At 63.3% G+C, this 16920-nt stretch overlaps 1 protein-coding gene across 1 annotated transcript in view; it reads right to left on the bottom strand.

The window, feature by feature from the left end:
- Positions 1-16920, bottom strand: part of PLEC (plectin) — a 67376-nt gene that overhangs the window by 19500 nt on the left and 30956 nt on the right. Inside the window, exon 32 of the mRNA XM_040625729.1 lies at positions 11638-15420. Within this exon, the coding sequence (XP_040481663.1) occupies positions 11638-15420 (3783 nt within the window). The remainder of the gene's footprint in view (positions 1-11637; positions 15421-16920) is intronic.

Below are 16920 nucleotides of genomic sequence, written 5' to 3' on the forward strand. Positions count from 1 at the left end.
TCTTTGAGCTTCTTTTTAGACAACTGTTTTTTAAAAGTTCTTTGTTTAGCAGATCTGCCATCAGTCTTTTCAGGTCAGTTTCTGTTGACCTTGTTTTCCTGTGAATGGGCCATACTTTCCTATTTCTTGGTGTGCCTTCTGATTTTCTGTTGAAGACTGACATTTGAATCTTAATGTGGTAACTTTGGAAATCAGATTCTCCCTCCTTCCCCCAGGGTTTTGCTCTTTTATTCTTGTTGTTGTTATTGTTGTTACCTGCTCTGTGCTAACGATTAGTGTCGGGGTAAACATAAGATCTTATTTGGTCTTTTGCTGAGCCTGTTCCTTTCAGTGTGCCTGAGTGGTCTCTTCCTCTTTCTTTCTTACTTTCTTTCTTTCCTTCCTCTTCTTTCTTTCTAAGATTTTATTTACTTATTTGAGAGAGAGAGCACAAGCAGGGGAGCAGCAGGCAGAGGGAGAGGGAGAAGCAGGCTCCCCATTGCTACAGGGGAGCCCAATGCAGGGCTTCGACCCCAGGACTTCAGGATCATGACCTGAGCCAAAGGCAGATGCCAACCCACTGAACCACCCAGGCTCCCGTGTGGTCACTCCTTAATTTTTCTTTTATATTCAGTTGCTTTTGAATGTCTAGGTGTAATGTTTGGCTCCTCAGGGGAGAAAAGAGGAAAAACAAGCTGGAGGAAAGGGTGCCAGCCCTTATTTTATTTCATTTATTTTTAAGATTTATTTATTTATGTTGGGGGGAGGGACAGAGGGAGAGGGAGAGAGAGGAATCTAAAGCAGACTCCCCTGCTGAGCATGGAGCTCCAATGCAGGGTCTCCGATCTCAGACCTGAGGTCATGACCTGAGCCAAAAACAAAGTCAGATGCTTGAATGACTGGAGCCACCACGTGCCCTGGGTGCCAGCCCTTAAATACCCTGGAAAGCACTTCAACCAGAGGGAGGGGCCTTGCATCAGCATAGGAGGAGGGCAAGCGATGCCTCCCACCCTCTGCAACACCTATGTGATCAGAAGGAGCAATTATGATTAGGCACAGACCCTCAATATTTGGAGGACAGGGTCCTTTTGTCCCGCAAGATCTTGCAAGCTGTGTGCGCGATGCTCCAGGAGCACCTGCCATGAGGTGGGGCTGGGGATGAGTAGCTGCTACTGTGCTAAAGATCATATTGACCTCAATTAACCACATCAGCCCCCATCAAAGCCTTTCCCTGGAAGTTACCAGCCTTCATAGATCCCAGACTTCCATTAGTGGGTCAATCGAAGACAGATTCTGCCAGTGCAACTGTTGTTTTAGTGCAGAGATGGGTTCCGGTGCTTCATACTCTGCCATCTTCACGCTGAGTCTCTTGCATTATTTATCAATTTAAAAATATATATAAGAAGTTGGTTACCCTCTGGAAGATGAGCAACTCAGTTTTTTTAACTCATAGATTCAAGCAGCTATTTTCTTCACTGATACTACATTGTCCCATCTTCAATTCTAATATTGTAAAGGCGTCACGTTTCTGAGAGGACACCAGAGCAAGAAACCCCTCTTTCAGGCGGGTCACAGAGTCCCACCCTTCTGGGGGCTGGCTTTCTGGAAGCTGCTGCCGCTTTTGGTCATGGGGTGCCCAGTGTGGCCTGCAATTCTGCTCTTGCTTGGCCGGCGCTCCCTTGCTTCATGTTGGGTCTTTGGGACCCATGCCCCCTCGACATTCTGCTGAGATAGGAGCTGATGCCATTGGGGCCTGGAGCCCAAAGGATAGGCCCAGTGGAGGCCAGGTCCTCCAGGGAGCTCACCTGGGCTCTGCCCCCCGGCACCACAGTTACAGGAGCTGATGGCCTCTGCCTGAAGGAAAGCTGGGGCCTTACCCTCCCTCCTCCCAGCCCCTTAAGTCTAAGGCTTACAGTGCAGCTGTTTCCGAAATTGCCTGGGGTGATGTGGATGGGCTGAATACAGGGGTCAGCCTAGAATAGGTGGAGGCCCCAGAAAACAAGGACAGCTCATCTGTGCTGAGCCTGGGGTGGAGGAGCCAGGAACAGGTGGGTCTCTGGACCCTGCCAGGCAAACAGAAGGGGTGAGAGTTCAGGAGATAGGGGACACCTGGGTCCTGCCTGCCTACGAACAAGTAGGACATGCCAGTGTTGCCACCAAGGCCCCATGCACGTGTGCTGGAGCTGGCCTGAGATCCTCAGCAGATGGATGTGTGCTCAGTGGGCGTGAGCCACCTGCGCCTGCAGGCCTCCCGCCTCCCGCCTCCTGACGCCTCCCCACACCTTAGGCCCCAGTGCCATCAGGGGTGGTCCCCACGCTCTGGACCTCGGGACTCAGGGCTCGCTTCTCAGTACCCTAACCATGACGCCCGGTATGTCCCAGGGGCTCTGGCCCTGTCTGAGGGCACACCTTGATCCATCCTCAGCAGCTGAAGAGTTACCTGCTCCCAGAGCCCCGTGGTCTGGGTCAGGCTGATCGCCCGCCCCCACCCCGAGCAGGCTGTGTGCTTGTCAGTGGGACAAGTGTGGCTTGTAGAAGACCACCTGCATCGCCCTGACTGGGGTCAGCTGTTTGGAATAATAAAGTCTATAATATTGCCACCTGGGGACTTTGTAGAACCAGGCAAATAAACCAGAAGAAAAGCACTCTTGGAAACAGGGGAAAGAGACATCCATTCTACCCAAACGAGACTGGCAGTTTTCTTAGCCGGGATGTGTCTGCCCCACAGTCGCCGGCTCTCGCCGCCCTCCTGGCTGCGGACCTCCCGCTGCCACGTCTTGTAACGACTCCTTCGATACAGTCTTGTGTATCAGCCCACCCTGTTTCCCGCCGGACTCAACTGGCCGGCACACCATTTGCGTTTTTTAATTGTGAATTGTGAGAACATGTGTGAAGGCCGAGCTTTCGCTCTGGACTCCTGTGAGATCTTGGGGACGAGACCTCCAGAGATTATGTTGGCTCATGCCAGCCACCAGCTTGTAATCCATCGACCGGGCCACGTTGACTTAGTTTCTCTGCATGCAGCTCCCGAATGCCAGGCAGGGGAGTGACCTGAGTTATAAACATCCAAGTGGAAGGGGTGTCTGGGATGGCTCAGTCGAGTTAAACACCCAACTCTTGATCTCGGCTCAGTGTCCTGATCTCATGAGTTCAGGAGCCACAGTCGCTTGTCACGGGCTTAAAAGCACCATCTGTCTAGCAGGTAAGGTTGTCTACGGCAAGCCAGAATCTGCTGGGCTTTCCGCTTCTGGCACCATTTGCCAGTGGGCAGGGTTTTTGGTCCACGTTTTCACCAGATTTACACGGAGCCTGTGCTCATGGAGGTCCGAGGTCTAGGACCTGTTCCACGCTTGAGGGTTTGGGTTTCTAGAGTCAGCACATGGCTCAGGGAAGAGTCCGCTGCCATGCTGAGTCCTGCTTTTCACCTCCCTGGGGGGTTTCCCTTTTCCGTTTTGCAACCTCAGGTGTCTAGAACCGATCTGTAGGAGGTTTTACCTAGGAAATTTAGAGGAGGGGTTTCAGGCTATCTAGGTCTGCTCACAATCGTGCTCGGCTGGATTAGAGCAGGTGCTGCTGGCGGACCCCCTCAAACCCTTTGGGGGTCGGCATGCCCACCCCTAGCTGCTGTTGACTCACACAAGCACCCTTCCAAGCAGAGTGCCCCTCCGCTGGGAAGCCATGCCCGCCTGGGAGCCCTCCCTGCCCTGGGGGGCAGCTGCTAGTAATGACTGACTGGGACAGCAGCCTAGACACCTGCTGCTGGGAGAAACAACCTCTTAGGGGACACCCACACTCCTGAGCTCCCCCGTCGTGTGAGCTGTGGCCGGACTCAGCTGAATGCGATCGTGGCCGGCCGTCCTCATCCTATCCTGAGGGCATGACTTCCATAAGCCAGGAACGCCTCTTGAACCGGCACCCGGGCTCTGCTTCTGGGGACCTGAGGAACAGGTGGTCCGGGTGTGGCCTCCCAAGAGCGTGCTCTGTGGCTAGAGCGCCCACTGGCCACTTGGCTGTAGGCCTCATTCTGGCAGCAGCGCAATATGTCAGTCCCCGCGTCCTCAGCGGCCGCTCTGCGAGCACTGGTGCGTAGGGAAGGGTGAGCAGACCGGCGCGAGGGCATCATGATCATGGCGATGTGCCGGGATGAACTGTAGCCCCCACGCGCCAGGCTGAGTGCTGGTCTCAGGACTCTCAGAGAGTGACCATGCTTGAGAGCGGTCTTTCGCGGAGAATGACGGTCAAGGTCATTAGGGGAGGGGGCTGGCGCAAGTCGAGCTGGTCCTCACAAGAGGAGCCCAGGAACAAGATACTACGTGGCGGGGAGGGGGCGGATCAGCCACGCTGAGGCCCCTGGGAGGAGATGGCGTCCACACGCCAGGGAGGGCCTCTCAGGAGGAGCTCAGCCCTGCAACAACATGGTCACGCGTCCGGTCCCCCAGGCTGTGAGGAGGTATTCTGCTGTGGAAGGCCCTGGTCCTGGTATCGACACGGCCGCCGCCGCTGGCCAGCAGGGAGTGAGGGCCCTGCAGGCCTGGTTGCACAGGGGCGGAGACGCCGCTGACACGGTGCTCCGAGAGGTGGGTGTGGCAAGGGGTTGCCGCAGCAGGGCTCCGAGCTCCGGACGCGCTCGGGCGGGGCGGAGGCACGCGGAGCCCGGTCCCAGCCCCCAGAGTTTCTGATCCCAAGGTCCAGGGTGGGGCTGGGAATTTGCATATCGCCTGCTGCCCGTGAGGCCCGAAGGACCGTGAGGAACACTACTAGCTCATTACAGCAGAATCCACAGAAAGTTTAAGACAAGCGATACGGTTGGATGTCTGCCGCACCCAGTGGGAGATACAAACCACTTGACCCGCCTCCCTCCCTGAGCCGTTCTCAGACCCCAGAACCCAGTAGCTGCAAGATCTCTTAGGTCTCCTGAGACCCTGTGCGTAGAGGCGGCAGGACCCGAGGCCTTTCTAAAGCTCACAGAACCGTTTGCTCTGGGCGGCGAGGCCGGGAAGGATCACCGCAGGTCAGCGTCTGGGCTGGACAGAGCAGACTGGGGGCCCAGAGCACCAGCACGGACTCCTGCTCTGGGCGGAACGAGATTCGGGACGAACGGAGTCCTAGTCTGGTCCCACTCACAGAGGGTCAAGCGTATCCACGAACCCACGGAGCAGGCGTTTGTCAGTACGTGCGTGGACGGCGCTGGCAAGCGAGACACACATACCGCTGGTGGGACTCCTCATCTTGGTTCTTCGGCAATAGAACAAAAACTTACTGTAGCAGGTAAGACCAATGGGGCCCCTAGCGCCTCCTCCCCTGGCCGGCCAGTATAATAAATAAAAATACTGCATCCAGCGTTGAAATGACAGAGGTAGGAGGGGTGATGGTCTTTTTCTTGTGACGAGCGGTTAACAGGGCCTCGGTAAAGGGGTCTGGCTCTCGTCTTGGCAAAAGTTTCTGTCCCATCCTGGTAGAATTTCAGGGGAGAGGGTGTACACACGCTTTGCCCCAGACTATGTCGGCTTCTCCACGCTCTGTCCCCCGTAGTGACTGACCTAACGCACAGAAAGCACAGCCGTCCACTAACGACGTACCAGGCCACCATCTAGCAGGGAGGTGGCGAGGTATTCTTGAAGTGTCCTGGCAGGACACGGTGCCATGAACAGCGTGGCTCTGCCACACCGGGCAAACATTCGGGGACTGGTCACTGGAATGCTTCAGGAGTCAGAGGTCTGGGTCAGCGCAGGACACCCTCTCCAAGGTAAAGCGATGTAGATTCTGAAGGCTTGTCTTTCCTGGCTTCTATGGAAAAGGCACAAACGCCTCGTAGGCCTCGTCCCAAAACCGTGGCCCCCTAACACACCAGGGTGGAGCCTCGTGTCCCCTAACACACCAGGGTGGAGCCTCGGGTCCCCCTAACACACCAGGGGTGGAGCCTCGGTCCCCTACACACCAGGGGGTGGAGCCTCGGTCCCCTATAACACACCAGGGTGGAGCCTCGGTCCCCTAACACACCAGGGTGGAGCCTCGGTCCCAACACACCAGGGGTGGAGCCTCGGTCCCGCACCGGACCGAATCTTGCTGGAGGACATGGAGGTCTTCGGTCGCAGCGGAGCTCAGAGAAGGAAGGCAACACAGCTGGAAGGTCGCACTCATGGCAGGCGGGTAAGAGTGTGACGTGGTTCGTCTCCAGAACTCTGCGCTGACAGCTCCTGCGTTCCAGAGCGAGGATGGAGGGTCTCAGTGGAGACGGAGCCATCTGGCCAGGGCAGCCGGTGACCGTGCACCCCAGCTTCCAGTGGGCCGCCGCCGGTCCTGCCGAGCCAGAAGGTGGGTGGGCTCAGTCGCGGTCCAGGGGGGTAGGTGGCGGACCCCGGGCGAGGCTCACACAGGGCCGAGGGCTGCCGAGCGTGGCGGACCCTTACATCACCCACTACGGCCCACACGGCCTTAGGGAGGCTCCCAGTGGTGAGGTGACAGAGAAGCCCCATGCCTGTTCAAGATGGCCCGCACGGGCGCTGGGCCCACTCAGACCACAGCCCGCCTCGGGAGCCAGTGAGGGAACGCCCGGCCTGAGCGGCGGGCACGCTGAGGTGGGAAGGAGCTGGCGGCCAGTGTGCCAGAGGACTCGCGGCCGGGCGGGGTTGGGGAATGGCGTGCGGGCCTCGAGGGCACGAGGCCGAACAGGGGGCCTGAGGGAAGGAGGTGCTGATGGGCACAGGGAGCCTGGGCTTGTGCACGCTGCCGGTATCCACTCCTCGAGCCACCGGTGGACAAGGCGGCTTGGAGGGGCACTGGCCACCAGGGGCTCCCACGCGGAGGCTCACAACCCAAGTGGCCCAGGTGGCAGAGACAGGCTGCTTCCCCGAGGCCGAGCCCAGCCACTCTGGGGGGTGCATGATGCCGCCCGTCAGCGCCCGGGCTGCAGAGACCTCTGACCGACACCAGCCGCGGCCCAGCGGGGTTCTTCACCTGGGACTCGGGATCCCGGCTCCCGGCCTCCACCTGCGGAGGGTCGCGTATGTGCAACTCGGCCCGGCGCTCACACCCCCTTCCAGCAGGTGTGCAGCAGGGCTCCAGGACCACCCGACACCACCCCCTTCAGACGCCGGGGCCGGCTGAAGGTTAGACGCTGCTTGACTGCAGCCCAGGATGTGGCTGTTTCCTTGAGTCGGTGGTCCCAGGAGGCGGTCTGCCTGGGTCTGGGAACCAGGAGTGGAAGAAGTGGTCCACCCACCACGCTCCCAGGAATCCACTGGGGGCGTGTGCGCCCTCGTGCCTGCGACAGTAAGAAATGAGCGTCCTGACGCCCAGGACGGTCAGCGCCTGTGAGAACCGCCACCCGGGCACAGCAACGGTGTCCCACCCACTTGGGTTCACCATGGCTGCCACTTGGCCATGGCAGCTCCTTCGCAGGAACCCGCAGTCCAACGGGGGCCACGGGGTAGGGATAGTGCCCTGTCATGGCATCTGGTATTTCCACGCCCTGTTGTAACCAAGGAGCAGAGGCCAACAAAGACCCAGTCACCAGGATTCAGAGCCTCCATGGATGGGGTCTCGGTCGCTGCCCCTGCTCTGGGCAAATCAGGCCCAAGGGCGCCGGTCCGGCCTCAGGGCCAGTGGCTCAGTGGGAGGCCCCACTCACCCCACCCTTGTAGGTTTTCCCAGAAAGAACCTGGGAAGCTATACCGGCAGGTGTGAGTGGACCGCTGGGACGTGGAGGGACAGGGTGGACGGACTGCAGCAGAGGCCAGCTGCTGAGGCTCACGACCGCGCACACCTCTGAGCATTACCCCTCGCCAACAGGAACCGACTTGGGACGGTCACATTGCTCCTCAAACGCATGGGCCCCGGGGCACAGCCCGTGTTAGCTGATACGAGAGCATGGAGCCCCCGCCTCAGATGTAAGGGCCAGCTGTGAACGGAACCTTAGGGGCAGGGAGAGTCGCTCGCCAGACCAGCGGCAGGCTGGAGGACGCCCAGGAGCAGGCCTCAGCGGGGCTGGCCTCCACCTGGCCGCCGCTCAGTCCGGCCTTCTCTTCCCTGACACGCGGCCTCAGGCCAGCATCTCCCGAGGCCCTGCTTCTCTGCCCTGCCCAGACACACTGGCCAAGCTCCGAGTCCATGGCGGCGGCCTGCACCACACCCCAACGCACACCTGACCCCAGGACAAAAGCAAGGTAGGCTCCACAGGAAGGTTGGAATTGTTTTATTGGGGTGAGCACAGCAGGCCCACCCATGGTCGTAGTGTTCTGCCTTCCTGGAGGCAGCTGGAAGCCTGGGCCCCACCCACCGCCGCCCGGGGTTAGTGGAACATGCAAAGCTTAGTCAGAGGGTAGAGGCGGCGGGGGCCACCAAGGTGGGACAGGAGGGGCCGGCCCTGGACTGGGCGGCCTGTCCCCGAGGCCAAACAAAGGGGGCAGTCTCCCGAAGAGACAGGCAGGAAGCACCCAGGGTGGGGCCCCAGGAGAGCAGGGCTCCCTGCAGAAGCCCCAGCCGCACTCCAGTCTGGCCCGGGGCCGGCGTGCCCGAGAACTGGGCCGTGGGAGTCTCACTCAGGTCTCTCCCACCCCAGAGCTGGGTCCTTGGGGCCTGGGGTGGGAGGGAGGACAGTGAAGGCACTTCTACTAGGGGCTGAGGCTGGGGCGGAAGCCAGAGGCCTGGGGTCCTGGGAGAGCATCAGGGGCTGGGGGCTGGGGGCAGAGTCTGCAGCTTGGCAGGGGCCGGCCGCTCTGTAGACCGGACCCCTCATCTGCCCGTGGGGAAGGGGCTTCTCAGGGCAGGCTGGAAGAGATGGCTGACCCAAGGACACCACCCCCCAGCCCTCCCCAGCAAGGCCCGCTGAGCACGGAAGTCCGTCCCAAAACAGGAAAGAAAGCTGGTCCTGAAAGCTCTGCTCGTGACGGGGCCGAACCCCACCGCCCCGAGCAGCCAGGACTGGTGGCTGGTGTGCCAGGAGCCCAGCGGGCAGGGCTGGGGAACTGGGGCCTGCACAAACTCTCCCTGGAGACACAGAGGGGCTGGGCTGGGGCCTGGCTGGGACCCTCCAAGGCACCTGGCTGTGTGAGTGGCAGGTAGACAGGAGCAGGGAGACCTGGGGGACGAGGTGGTCCGGTGGGGCTGGACCGGCCCCATCCCCCAAGACACAGGCTGTCTGGACAGCAAACAGATATTAAATTAGTCTGTTTTTGTTAAACTTTTAGACCCCCGGGAGGAAGACACCTTTTAAAGAAAGACCCCCTAACGCCTAACGGGGAACCTGGCCGCATGCAGAGGACGGGAGGGTGTGGGCAGCGACCCAGGCCACTGCGGACTCGCCCAGGAGGACGCAGGCCCTGAGGCGAGCGGCGGCCGTAGCCTGACGGTTATAGGAGGACGAAGAGAAGGTCATGGAGAAGCCGGAGCCGGCTCGCCAAAGCTGCCTCGGCGGGAGCCAGCCCGGGAGCCCGCGGCGCGAGCCAGAGCGCGAGCCCGCCGTGGAGCCAGAGCCGCTGACGCTGTAGGGGCTGTAGTAGCCCTTGCATCGACGCGGCCTCCAGCAGCCGCCCGTGCCCTCCTCCACCATGCTGCGGTCCAGCGCGTCTCTGTACGAGATCTTGAGCTTGGTCTTGGGGCAGGTGAGGTACTTGGAGCACGCCCACGCCTCTGCAGCTTCTGGGCGGTCCGGGCGCTCCACCATGCCACGCTGCAGTTCATCCAGGGGCACGCTGCCTGGAGGCGGGCTCAATCAGGCCTCCTCCAGGTACTGCACCTCCAGGAACCGCTGGCCCGCCTCGTAATAGAGCCAGCTCCTTCTTCAGGGCCTGGGCGGCCGACATCTTGGTCTTGGTGCGTGGGTCCCTGGCCGCAGAAGGCTTTCTGAGCCAGGTTGATGCGGTCCACCCGATCTTGTCCATCAGGCCCTTGTTACGCCGCCCGTGACAGGAAGCGCTCGCCGGTGCTGGGGTCGATGATGCCCCCTGTGGGCCTTGGCCTGCAGCCGCCGCCCCTGGATGTTGTCCACCATTGGTTGTGCATGGCCTCCCGTGATGGATGGCACCTCTCCAGCGTCTCCGTTGTCCAAGATGCCGGCCACAGGGCCGGTCTCCTCCGTGGGTCTAGACCAGGAGGCCACCTGGGTCCTGGAGGCGGCAGGGCTGACGGGGTAGGACGAGGAGGACCTCCTACAGAGGAAGAGCGGGGGCCGCCGGCATTGCCCGAGAGCATGTCTGCGAACTCCGCGGATGGAGAGCGTGGGCCGGCGCGGTACTGGTCCAGCGCCGAGCGGTCGATCAGGTTCCTGGCGATGGCCTCGTCATGTCGTGACTGGCGGCCCAGCGGCGGTCGAATCGTGACTCTGACCACACCGTCCGAGGAGGAGATGGTGATCTCCTCCCACTCCCGCACTCTTGCCCGGACAGCTCCAGGTACGCCTGGTGGTCGCATGAGGCTCTGAGGCCTCGTAACAGACATCTCCTTGCCGGTCTCGGGGTCCACAATACCACGCCGGCGCTTGCGCACCGAGGACTTGGAGGCGCTCTTCCGCTCCCGCTTCTCCTTCAGCGGCAGGCACAGGCCCGTCTGGGGTCGGTGACGCAGCGCTCCATCAGCTGCAGGACGTGAGGTTCTCCTCCGTGTTGGGGTCGAAGAAGCCCTTGGTGTCGCGCCCGGGTCCGCAGATCTCGCTCATCTCCTCGTCGAAGAGGCCGCGCTTGTAGGCCACCTCCACGGGCAGCCGATGGCTCTCCTCGGGGTCGAATGCCGCCCGTGGCGATCTGGGCCTCTAGCAGGCGGATGCCATGGTCCTTCAGGATGAGGCCCTTCTTCATGGCCTGGAACAGGGAGATGAGCTTCTCTCCCCAGAGTAGGGGTCCTTGTAGCCGGTGACCGCACGCCGGCCGAGACAGCAGCTTGTCTCCTGAACTCGGGCCCACGATGCCCATGCGCACGGCCTCCACGGTCAGCTTGAGCCCCTTGATGGGGTCGATGAGCGAGCCGGTGGCGCCCTGCGCCCAGGAGCTTCGGACACGTGCCGGGCGGATGATGCCCTTCTTCATGGCCTGGTACACCGACAGCCGCTCCTGGTGGCGTCCACGAAGACGCCGGCGATGCAGCTGGTGCCCTCGAGGAACTTCTGCAGGTGCTTGGTGACCTCCTCCACGGAGGTCAGGCCCTCCTGCAGCTGCAGCGCGGTGGCCTCGTCCATGACCTGCGACGCACTACAGTCCTCCACCGTGATTCTGCTTGCGCAGGCCGCGGAAGGTCAGCTTCGCGGGCGTCGAGAGGGGCAGGAGCAGCTGGCCGCTGGCCTCGCGGGCGCCGACTGCGGAGCAGCTGCGTGTAGCTGAGCCGCTCGTCCGTGACAGGTCCAGATAGCTGCGCACCTCGCTGGGCTCCGACAGCTGCTCGACGTGTCCTTGCTGAGGTAGCCACGCTGATAGGCCACCTCCAAGGGGAGGTGGAAGCCAGGCGCGGTCTCCACGATCAGTGGGCTGGTCCAGCAGCCGCGAGGGCCTCCTCCGCAGGGATCAGGTCCTTCTTCATGGCCTGGAAGAGCGAGATCGGCTGCTCTGTGTAGGGATCACGGTAGCCGGTCCCAGCCCGCCTCCTCGCCGCAGCAGCTGTCGCGGGTAAGCTCGGGCCCACCAGGCCCTTCCGCACGGCTTCGTCCACGGTCAGCCGCTCGCCCTTCACGGGCTCCAGGAGGAAGCCCGTGGCCGCCTGCGCCTCCAGCAGGACGCGGGCCACCTCAGCACTCAGCAGCCCCTTCTTGAGAGCCTGGTAGACGGTGAGCGTCTGCCTAGAGCCCGGCAGGTACACGCCGGCCACGCAGCCCGTGCCGTAGAGGTACCGCAGGGCCGACTCCGCCTCCAGCACCTCTCGGAGGCTCTTGGTGCCCTCCCGGAGGAGGCCGTAGGTCTCGCGGGAGATGATCCGGGCCTCGTAGAGGTCCTCGGCGGTGAGGCGGCGGCGGACGTAGTCGTAGGACGCCAGGTTCTGCCGGCGCACGATCTCGGTCTTCTCAATGATCTCGATGATGATGACGATCATACGCTCCTTGGTCACCCGGCCGGCCTGGAAGTCAGCCAGGAGCCGGGTGCGCTGCTCCTCCGGGATCAGGTCCGACTGCATCACCTCCCACAGGGACATCGTGGAGCCACCGCGGCCGCCGCTGCCCGGGATGTCGATCTGCGTCTCCTCGAACGCCCTGCGGGTCTCCTCCTCGCTGTACACGTGCGTGGTCTCCACCAGCTCCGTCTTCTCGGCCCCCTTCAGCGGCAGCAGGCGCAGCCCGGTCTCGGGGTCCTCCACGCAGCGCTCCAGCAGCTGCAGGTACGTGAGGTTCTCGTGCGTGTTGGGGTCGAAGAAGCCCTTGGTGTCGTCGCTCGGGTCCGCCAGGACGCGGCTCATCTCCTCGTCGAAGTAGCCGCGCTGGTAGGCCACGTCCACGGGCACGCGGTGGCTGTGCACCGGGTCGATGATGCCGCCCGTGGCGATCTGGGCCTCCAGCAGGCGGATGCCGTGGTCTCTAAGGACCAGGCCCTTCTTCATGGCCTGGAAGAGGGAGATGGTGCTGCCCGAGTAGGGATCCTTGTAGCCAGTGACGGCCTTCTCGGCCGACAGCAGCTTCTCGTGCAGCTCGGGGCCCACGACACCCGCCTTCACAGCCTCGTGGACATACAAGCGCTGGTTCCGCACAGGGTCCACCAGAAAGCCAGTGGCCGCCTGGGCCTCAAGCAGAAGAGTGGCCGTGCTGGGCCTGAGCAGGCCTCGCCGCATGGCCTCGTAGATGGTCACCTTCTCCTTGGAGTCCTCCAGGTAGATGCCGGCCAGACACCCGCTTCCCTGCAGCAGCGTGCTCACAGAGCTCAACGCCGACAGGTCCTTCACCGAGGTCTTGCCATCCTTGAGCTGCTCGAATTGGGTCCTGCTCAGGACCCCGGAGGCCAGGAGCTCGCTGGCCGGCACCGGGGCACGGAGGCCGCTGAAGGACAGCCTCTCCTGCCGCACGGTCTCCACCTCTTCCACGACGGTGATGAGGACCTTGATGATCTTCTCCACGGTGACCGTGCCCGTGCGGAACTGCCGCACCAGCTCCTGCCTCTGCTCTGCCGTGAAGTACTCAGAGCTGAGGAGCTCCCACACCGTCACCGTCCTGCCCTTGAAGCTGCCCACGGGCACCTCCACGTTGGTCTTCTGAAAGGTCTCACGGGCCTGCAGCTCGGAGTAGAGCCCCTCCCGCCGGTCCTGGGCGGCCTTCTCCGAGAGCGGCAGCAGGCTCAGCCCCGTCAGCGGGTCGGACCGGCTCTGCTGCTGGAGCTGACCGTAGGTGACCGGCTCCTGTGAACTGGGGTCGTGGTAGGTCTTGACTTCGTCTCTGGGTGCTGACAGGGCTCGGCTGGTCTCCTCGTCCAGGTAGCCCCGGGCACAGGCAACGTCCACGGGCACACGGTGGCTCTTGCTCGGGTCCACGATGCCACCTGTGGACAACTGGGCATCGAGCAAACGCAGGCCCTGCTCCCTGGGGATGAGGCCTTTCTTCAGGGCCTGGAACAGGGATACGGTCTGCCCCGAGTAGGGATCCTTGTAGCCCGTCACAGCCTTCTCGGCCGACAGCAGCTTCTCGTGCAGCTCGGGCCCCACCAGGCCGGCACGCACCGCCTCGTCCACGGTCAGCCGGGCGCTCGTGGCAGGGTCAATGACGTGGCCGGTGCCAGCCTGGGCCTCCAGGAGAGCCACTGCCGCCTCTGGAGGCAGGAGATCTTTCTTCAGGGCCTCATAGATGCTCAGCTTCTGCCCCGCCTCCTCCAGCCACACCCCTGCAATGACGCTGGCGCCCCGCAGGGCCCGCCGCACAGCATCCACTTCCGCCACCTCCCGCACTGAGAGCTCGCCCCGCTGCAGCTGGCGGTAGAGGTCGCGGTCGATGACCCTGCTCTCCAGCAGCTCAGCAGCGGGCACCAGGGCGCGCAGGCCCTCAAAGCAGAGCTGGCCCTTCTGCTCGTGTTCTTCCACCACGGTGATAACGATCTTGATGATCTTCTCCACGGTGACTCTGCCCGTGCGGAACTGCCGCAGCAGATCCCGCCGCTGCTCCGCCGTGAAGTACTCGGAGTTGATGAGCTCCCAGATGGTCACCGTCCTGCCCTGGAACTTGCCGAACGGTGCGGACACAGTGGCTTTCTCGAACACATCCCGGGCCTCGGAGTCTGTGTAGACCAGCTCACCGCCCCTGGCAGCCTGATCCGTGAGCGGCAGCAGGCGCAGCCCGGTCTCGGGGTCCTCCACGCAGCGCTCCAGCAGCTGCAGGTACGTGAGGTTCTCGTGCGTGTTGGGGTCGAAGAAGCCCTTGGTGTCGTCGCTCGGGTCCGCCAGGACGCGGCTCATCTCCTCGTCGAAGTAGCCGCGCTGGTAGGCCACGTCCACGGGCACGCGGTGGCTGTGCACCGGGTCGATGATGCCGCCCGTGGCGATCTGGGCCTCCAGCAGGCGGATGCCGTGGTCGCGGACGATGAGGTCCTTCTTCATGGCCTGGAACAGGGAGATCTGCTCCCCGGTGTAGGGGTCCTTGTAGCCGGTGACGGCGCGCTCCGCAGACAGCAGCTTGTGGTGCAGCTCGGGGCCCACCACGCCTTCCTTCACGGCCTCGTTGACGGTCAACCGCTGGTTCCGCACAGGGTCCAGGAGGAAGCCCGAGGCGGCCTGGGCCTCAAGCAGAATGAGCGCCGTGCCCGGGCTCAGCAGCTGCCTCTGCAGGGCCGCGTAGACACTCAGCTTCTCGTTGGTGGGCTTCAGCAGCAGCCCGGCGATGCCGCTGTGGCCCTGCAGGTAACGGCGCACGTCCTCCCGCTGAGCAAGCTCGGCCACTGTCGTGCGGCCCTGCGCCAGCCGCTGCAGCTCCTCCGAACTCAGGACGCCGGCCTCCTGCAGCCACTGGGCCGGCACTTTCCGCCGAAGGCCATCAAATGCATGCTCGGGCTCTGCCTCCACCGCTGGGCCGTCAGGCGCGTCCCGGCCGTTGGGCAGGGCTTTGGCGGCCACGGCCTGCGAGGCGGCAATCTCCTCGGAGTGCGCCAGTGCGGCCCGGTGCTCCTCCTCCAGGCGCTGCAGCCGCTCGCGCAGCCGCTGGTTCTCCTCGGCCAGCAGCTTCTCCTGCTGCTGCCGCTGCTGCTCCAGGCGCTGCAGCTCCTCCTGCTTGCGCCGCACGCCCTCCTCAGCCTCGTGCTGGCGCTGCCGGGCCTCCTCCATGCTGGCCACCAGCTGCTGCTTCTCCTGCTCCATCTGCTGCTGCTGCCGCTGCTGCTCCTCACGCAGCTTCTGCGCCTTGGCCACCTCGTCCTGGAAGAGCTGCTCCAGCTTGGCCTTCTCCTGCTCGATGAAGTGCTCCCGCTCCAGCAGGCGGTCCTTCTCGGAGAGGAAACTCTGCTGTAGGGCCCGCGTCTCCTGCAGCAGCTGCTCGTGCTGCACCACCTGCATCTGGAAAGAGGGGAGAGGACAATCAGGGACGTCGGGGGCCCGCCCGAGAGCAGGCCCCCACCCGGGGCCCACCCACTTGCGCGTGGAGGGAGGGCCGGTACCTCCTCAGACTTCTGCTGTAGCAACGTGGCCTCCTCCTTGAGCTTCTCCTTCTCACGCTCCAGCTCAGCGATGGCCGCGCGCAGGCGCTCGGCGTCGTGGTCGCTCTGCTGCCGCTGGATCTCCAGCGTGTGCACCAGCGTCACCTCTTCTCCTGCGTGGCGAGCTCGGTGCGGTGCAGCTTCTCGCCGATCTCCTCCGCCTGCTTGCGGAAGCGCTGGGCATCCTCCTCGGCACGGGCCTGGGCCCGGCTCATCTCGGCCACGCGGAGCTTGAGGCGTTCAGCCTCGGCGCTCATCTCCAGCTGCCGCTGCCGCTCCGCCTCCAGCGTCCGCTGGAAACCCTGTGTCTCCTGCGCCAGCTGCTGCGCCATCTGCTCCTTGTCCTCCTGCAGCTGCCGAGCCTGCTCCTGCGCCAGCTCCTTCTGCTGCTGCAGCAGCTCCGCCTCGGCCTTGAGGCGCGTGGCCTCCTGCACGGCCTGCATCTTCTCCTTGAGCATCTTCTCAGCCAGCGCCCGCTGCTGCGCCAGATCCTCCTCGGCCAGCTGCCGCAGCCGGGCCGCCTCCTGGGCTGCCACGCTCAGCCGGGCGGCCTCCTCCGCCACCTGCTTCATCTTCTCGGCCTCCTCCTGCAGGAAGCGCTGCGTGTTGTCCTTGTCTCGCAGGATGAGCGCGCGGTTCTCTGCCTCGATGCGCGCCTTGAGCTTGCTCAGCTCCTCCATCTGCACGCGCACGGAGAAGAGCTCCTCCTCCACCTGGTTGCGCTGGCGGGCTGCCTCCGTCACCTCTGCCTTCAGCCGCTGCAGCTCCTCGTCCAAGATGCTTTTCTGGTGGTCCGTCTCCTCCAGCTGCAGCCGCAGCGTGGTCAGCTCCTGCTCCACCTGCGCCTTCTGCCGCAGGGTCTGCTCGGCAAACTTCTTGTGCTTTTCCATCTCGGCATCGGCCACCTGCTTCTGCTTCAAGGCAGCCTGTTCCGCCTGCGCCCGCCGCACAGCCTCCTGCTCGGCCTCCTTGCGCAGCTTCTCGGCGGCGGCCTGCGCCTGCGCCTGGGCCTGCGCCTGCTCTTCGGCCAGCTGCTTCAGCCGCTCCGCCTCCTCTACCTGACACCGGGACTGCGCGGCCTCCCTCTCGGCCCGCTCCCGGGCCTCCTCCGCCTCCTCGGCCGCCCGCCGCGCGGCCTCTGCCTCGCCCCGCAGCCGCTCCAGCATGCTCTGCTCCTGCTGGAGCGTCTGCTGCAGCTCCTGCTCCTTCTGCTGCACCGCGAAGGCGTGCGCCTTCTCCTCTGCCTGCAGCCGCTTCTGGGCGGCCTCCTGGGCCAGCTGCAGCTGCCGAGCGGACTCCTGCTCCGCCCGCTCGCGCAGGCGCCGCGCCTCCTCCACCTTGGCCTTGAGCCGCTCCACCT

This window comes from Ursus maritimus, unplaced genomic scaffold, assembly GCF_017311325.1.
Source record: "Ursus maritimus isolate PB19 unplaced genomic scaffold, ASM1731132v1 scaffold_9, whole genome shotgun sequence".
In the NCBI taxonomy this organism is placed as follows: domain Eukaryota; kingdom Metazoa; phylum Chordata; class Mammalia; order Carnivora; family Ursidae; genus Ursus; species Ursus maritimus.